Source organism: Myotis brandtii, unplaced genomic scaffold (genome assembly GCF_000412655.1).
Source record: "Myotis brandtii unplaced genomic scaffold, ASM41265v1 scaffold274, whole genome shotgun sequence".
Lineage (NCBI taxonomy): Eukaryota > Metazoa > Chordata > Mammalia > Chiroptera > Vespertilionidae > Myotis > Myotis brandtii.
The window spans coordinates 1,471,750-1,478,168 of record NW_005360425.1 but is presented as its reverse complement, the minus strand read 5'-3'; the positions used below and the strand labels follow the sequence as shown (position 1 = coordinate 1,478,168).

At 42.2% G+C, this 6,419-nt stretch overlaps 1 protein-coding gene across 1 annotated transcript in view; it reads left to right on the top strand.

Moving 5' to 3' along the window:
- The window catches only part of PSMB2 (proteasome subunit beta 2), a 37,008-nt gene that overhangs the window by 28,283 nt on the left and 2,306 nt on the right, over positions 1-6,419 (top strand). Inside the window, exons 4-5 of the mRNA XM_005868577.2 lie at positions 4,393-4,555; positions 6,069-6,118. Coding sequence (XP_005868639.1) covers positions 4,393-4,555; positions 6,069-6,118 — 213 coding nt within the window. The remainder of the gene's footprint in view (positions 1-4,392; positions 4,556-6,068; positions 6,119-6,419) is intronic.

Genomic DNA, 6,419 nt, shown 5'->3' with positions numbered 1-6,419 from the left:
ATAATGCATTCTGGTATGATTATTATTCATTCAACAAATATTTATTGAGCATACACTATATGCTTATACATCCTTGACAAGCCAGACAGTCCTGCCTTCATGGAGCTTATAATTAGTATAAATATTTGAATAGATGGGTTGTGTCTTAAACATACTAAGTATTTCCCTAAACATTCCCCAAGCAGTCACATGTGTTGTATGTTGTAAGACTAGCACAAAATTGAATGGCTTGGAATTTGTCTAATTCCAAGAAAACATTAATGAATCAGGAGTATAACAATCAAGAAATCCATAACTGTGGGTTAATCACTTGGAATGTCATGATTCTTAGAAGAGCAAGAGAATGACAGTACACAAGACTTTATTTGAAATTTTAAAAAACTAGTGTGAACCAGAGATCTTTGATGGAGTATTGTCAGAAGGATTTCAGAAACTGCAAGTTGTTACACAGATGTATTGATTTAATTAGTCTAGATAACACCATTTATTTATGCTTAAGCATCTCACACATGCAAGAGTTGGTAATTCAAAGTCACACAATAATTTGTGAGTTATCTTCTGTACCACGTGTTGTAGCTTCTGAACACCAACTTTGACAAGTGTGTGTGTCAGATACTTAAGCATAAATAAATATCATATAGAACAATTAAGCAATAGAGTTTACTTTATGAATTCTGTTGACATAATCTATATATATAAAAGCCTAACCAACTGTTACGACTGGAATGACCAGTCACTTTGACATGCACTGACCACCAGGGGGCGGACGCTCAATGCAGGAGCTGCTCCCTGGTGGTCAGTGCATTCCCACAGCGGGAGTGCCGCTCAAGCCGGGCTCACGGCTGGCAAGCAGAGTGGTGGCACCCAGCCCCAGCTCAAGCTTCGTCCTGGCCACCTGCCGCTTAGCGCACTGCTACATCCCTCATGCCCCATAAGCCTGCAGTTACAATCTCCAGAGACCGGTTGAAGCGCAGATACTTGGAGTAACCAGGACGAGCCTGATAATGCCGCCCTCTGCCTCGGGCATCAAGATCTCATCCCTTACCAATTGCCCCGGAGCTACAGAGGAAGACAGCAATATAACAAGGTGGAAACTGACAGTCGGGGTAAAAGTCAAAGAGAGATGGATCTGAAAGGTGGAGGCATGGGCAACAGAGCACCCCTGCCCCCCAAGATCCCCAACTTAATATTGTTCACCTCGGAGCGTCTCTTATCTGGCTCCGAGCAGTGGAAAGCATCCAGCATGGCCCAAGGCATCCACCAAGGACCTCCCGGCAGGCAAGGTGCGACCCTGGCCGCAGAAGGGACATTTGGAAATATTTGTTCAGGAAGCTTTGGGGAGGAAGACAAACTCCCCATGCAACTTCCCGGTGGCTCACAGGGACATGGAAACTTCCTGGGCACACAAGCATGGGCTCCCAATTTCCTTTCAATGTGCATGAATCCATGCACCAGGCCAGTAGTTTCATATAAAATCTTTTGGTGGTGACTTTTTAAATGACATTAATTGTTTTAAATACAATGTAATCTAATAGTATGGGCAAGATCCTCATTGGAGACAGAACATATCTGGGTTCTGCTAGTTAGGCCTCTTTGGATATATGGGTGGATCCTTAATATGCCATTGCATCTTGATAAAATTATTTTGGTTAAGCATACAATGGATGTTCTGGCCAGTGAATGAAGAAGAGTAGAGTTATTCTTTTAGCAAAAAGATGAACTTATTTTGTGATAGTTATATTGTGATGGTATTATTAAATCTCTTGGGGGAGAGAAACCTGTTAGAATCCTCTCTCTATCTCTATCTCTATCTCTATCTCTATCTCTATCTCTATCTCCCGCCTCCTTCTCCCTCTCTCTCTTCCTCTCTCTGTCTCTTCCTCAATGCCTCCCTCTCCCCTTTGCTATTCTAATTTTTAACTATAAGAATACCAAGGTATTTTGTTTGCCTCATTTTGTAGTACTGTTTTCACACTTTAAAAATGCTATTAATTATACTGTATATATTTCTTATCTTTAATTTAAACAGTTTTGCTGTTGTTTAAAGTGGTAAGCTGGTCCTAGCCAATTTGGCCCAGTGGATAGAGCATCGGCCTCTGAACTCAAGGGTCCCAGGTTCGATTCTGGTGAAGGGCATGTACCTTGGTTGCGGGCACATACCCAGTGGGGAGTGTGCAGGAGGCAGCTGATCGATGTTTCTCTCTCATCGATGTTTCTAACTCTCTATCCCTCTCCCTTCCTCTCTGTAAAAAATCAATAAAATACATTTAAAAAATATATAAATAAATAAAGTGGTAAGCTGTCAAAAGGAAATAGCTAATATACTAGGAATTTAGGTAGCATCTTTTCTTCCAAAGTTTGGGATAGTTCACTTCTATTATTTTTTTCTCACCATACTCCCTAGAAGATAGAAAGGGGAAAGATTAATTAACCCAGTTTTACACATAAGGAAACAGAAGCTCATAGGGGTTAAGTGTACTCAACACATAGTCACAGAATGCAGCAGAGAATTCCAGAGCCTGGCACACTACCCACTGGGACATGTGATAGGCAGGTAATTATTTTCTCAGAAGACTTGACTACTGCTGGTCAATTCTTACTCCTTGGAGCCTATCAGCCATATTATCCTCAAGGCAGAAACTTGTTTGCAGGTTAGATCTACTCTATAATCAGAGAGATGTTACTTAGCACAACTGGATTGGAATTTCAAGTAAAAAAATATATTTTCATGTGTTCTAACATGGGTTTCTTCAGGCTGCCAAGTGCCCATGTTAACCAGTGTTCAAAGAATGTAAGATGTCACTTTTATGACCATTAGCTGTTATTAATTTACTAGAGGCCCAGTGCACAAAATTTGTGCATGGGTAGAGTCCCTAAGCCTGGCCAGCAATCAGGGCCAATCTGTGAGGCGACTGGCGGGATGGTTGGGGGGTCCCCACTGGCACCCGCCTTGGCAGGCCTGGCACTGCCCATTTGCTGGCCCCGCCCCCCGATCACCCCGCCACTTCTGGCACCCACCCTGGCTGGCCTGTGGGCTGGGGGGAGCTCCTGCGTTGAGTGCCTGCCCCCTGGTGGTCAGTGCATGTCATAGCTACTGGTCATTCTGCCGTTTGGTCGATTTGCATATTAGGCTTTTATTGTATAGGATGCTGTATCATAGCAGGGCATAAAGGTATTCAATTTCATTTAATGTGCTCTTAATTGAATACATAAGTTTAAGGATGAGTACATAACCTTGGGCAAGGCCTGCTCACTACCTGCTCACTGAGGCAAATGCAAGAGGGAAAACCCATTTTGCAGAAAAAAAGGAAGCCATATAAGAGTCATGCTGCTAATGCCTGGGGGCATAGGCAGACTGAATTTAACATGGAAAATGGCCCAGCTGGTGTAGAAAAGAAATAATCCACTTGGACATGAAGAACAAAGCAGACTTAGTCAAGGTTCTCTGTAGGAACTTGCATTCTTAGACTTGCAGGTAAAACAAAGAAAGATACCTAAAAAACAAAAAAAGGAGACCTATAAATCCAAGTTATAATTACTTTTTATTTGTCTCATTGAAAAAAATTACTTTTATCTTAGGGCAGTGATGGCGAACCTATGACACGCGTGTCAGAGGTGATACGCGAACTCATTTTTTTGGTTGATTTTTCTCTGTTAAATGGCATTTAAATATATAAAATAAATATCAAAAATATAAGTCTTTGTTTTACTATGGTTGCAAATATCAAAAAATTTCTATATGTGACACGGCACCAGAGTTAAGTTAGGGTTTTTCAAAATGCTGACACGCCGAGCTCAAAGGTTCGCCATCACTGTCTTAGGGGAATGTTATTATATTAGAAAAATGTTAGCATTTCACCTAAATCTAAAGTTCTTCTATGTTTTTTAAAATTATTATTTATGGACTTTCATTATTATTGTCTGCATTAAAAGTTTAGTGATTTAACCTAAACATTTGAGACCTACTATCCTTCCCCCTCCCAATAATTGTTTCTAATAGAGGGGCATACAGTTAACCACTTAAAATTTTGGTTCAGGTGCTCGGCCTGAGCCTGTTTATTTAGGATACTCAGAATTGTGTTTGTTGGTTTCAGCCATTAGGAGAGACACGAGAGCACCCATGCTTTGCCTTTGAAATGCTTTTGTAACAGGTTCTGGTCCATAGGCTTTAAGAAAGCAGCTTTTTCAAGTGTTCTTCTGTTCAAAGAAGACAAGTGGACCTTTCTTAAGCTCTTACCACTTTCTGTGTCCTTTAGGGTCCTCTAAATTTTACGATTTACTTAGTTGCTGCTATTTTTTATTCATCAAGACTTGGAATGTTCTCATTTGTCACAGAAAGCAATGTTGGTGTTACTCCTTTGACGATCACTTTGCCACGTCTTTCTTTTGCAGACCCCGTATCACGTAAACCTCCTCCTGGCTGGCTACGATGAGCATGAGGGTCCAGCACTCTACTACATGGACTACCTGGCAGCCTTGGCCAAGGCCCCTTTCGCAGCCCACGGATATGGTGCCTTCCTGACTCTCAGTATCCTGGACCGATACTACACACCAAGTAAGTTCCAGCAACCTAGGTGGGGAAAAGTAGCAGAGCTCTGTCCTCAGCTGCTTCCTGATTTTGTGCACTACCCCATGGAGTTGGGTGGCCAGGGCTTAAATAGAGGAGAGATCCTAAGAAGTAAATTCAGGTGCCCTCTCGAAGCTCCTTTCTCCTGTGGGTCGGTACAGTTAGTGAAAAGCTGATAAAAGTCCCTCTTAAGCTTATGAGGATGAACAAGTTCCCCAGCATGACAACTGAGGGTATCTTTGTTTAAATGTCAGAGCTTTTGAAGGCCATAAGTCTAGGGCAATGATGGCGAACCTTTTGAGCTCAGCGTGTCAGCATTTTGAAAAACCCTAACTTAACTCTGGTGCCGTGTCACATATAGAAATTTTTTGATATTTTCAACCATAGTAAAACAAAGATTTATATTTTTGATATTTATTTTATATTTTTAATGCCATTTAACAAAAATCAACCAAAAAAATGAGTTCGCGTGTCACCTCTGACACACGTGTAATAGGTTCGCCATCACTGGTCTAGGCCCTTCCCTTGGTTCCTATCACTTAATGGCTGCCCCCTCCTGCAAGATAAAGCTGGCTCTTTACTTGTCAATAAATTGTCATCTTGGCAAAGCCTCTGACATAGAGATGCTTTTGCCCTAAGTTCTAACTTCTGACCCCAATCCCAACTTTGACTTTAGCCACTGTGAGCAATAGACATTTGGGAATCTTAGCGTTTACAGGCTATAGATGCAGTGTAAATAACCACCTCTCTCCTTACATTCTGTTCTTCCCTGTCAGTAGAATAAAAATCCGGCCTTTTCATTCCTTTTTGGTGCTGCCCCCTCACTCAACCTCAGCCTTGCCAGAGCTCACATCCTGAAAAGAATTAGCCTGGCCTCCTAGTGACTGTTTCTTGATTTGGCAGCTGTCAGAAATACAGCTGATTTGCCCACCAATATAACCATCAACCACCCCTGAAGCCTAACTGCGTAATATGTCATCCCAGTTTGACATGCCCATGGATAGTTCCTTTGGCTCCTATTTTATGAGAGTCTCAGCCCCATCCTATGAATTCTCTTTCCATTGTTAAACTGAGAACCAGCTGGGAAAGTGAGGCTGAAACTCTGGCCCTGTCCTCCCTTTTCCTGATTTGCAGCTGGCTTGGGCAGATGGAACTGGTTTAAGCCCTGGTCTAAAGGGGGTTTGGGGTGAAGTGGGGGGGGTGGGCTATAAAAAAGAGGCAGACTGCTGGACTTCTCTAGAGGCAGGCCCCAGCCATGGGAGGCAGAATTCCGTCATGCTTACCCTTCTCTATAGCAAATCAATTTGCAATGGCTTGTGGCTGCCAGAGCATTGGGTCTGGGGCACCCTCAACTGCATATGGAATAAGTTTGTTGCAAGCTAGAAGGCTCGGCATTTTCCCCCTTTTCCGTTTGTGTGACATGCTGACCTGAGGAAGTTTGAAACTTAATCAAAAGTTAATGGCAGAACCTTGAGTGCTTGGCCTCTGTATTCTCTTTCAGATCTCTCACGTGAGCGGGCATTGGAGCTTCTCAAGAAATGTCTAGAGGAGGTGAGTAGCTCCCGTGGGATTCTGAAAGGACTGAAAGAATGCTTTGTCTCTCGCTTTGCCAGTGTTGTTCCCATTCCTCCGTTACATTTTTTCTGATCCTTGCCAGAAGGTGTAATAAATACCCACTAACCAGATGTGAAGTTGCTGCCAGGGATAGAGCTTATATTTTCCTCTCATGGGTCATCTCCTCATTGATGTCAGGTTTTACAATTTAATTACTTTTCTTTTTGGTTCATCCAGACCAGTGGTTCTCAAATTTTAGCATTGTCTTTTTTTTTTTTTTTTTTAAATATATTTTTAT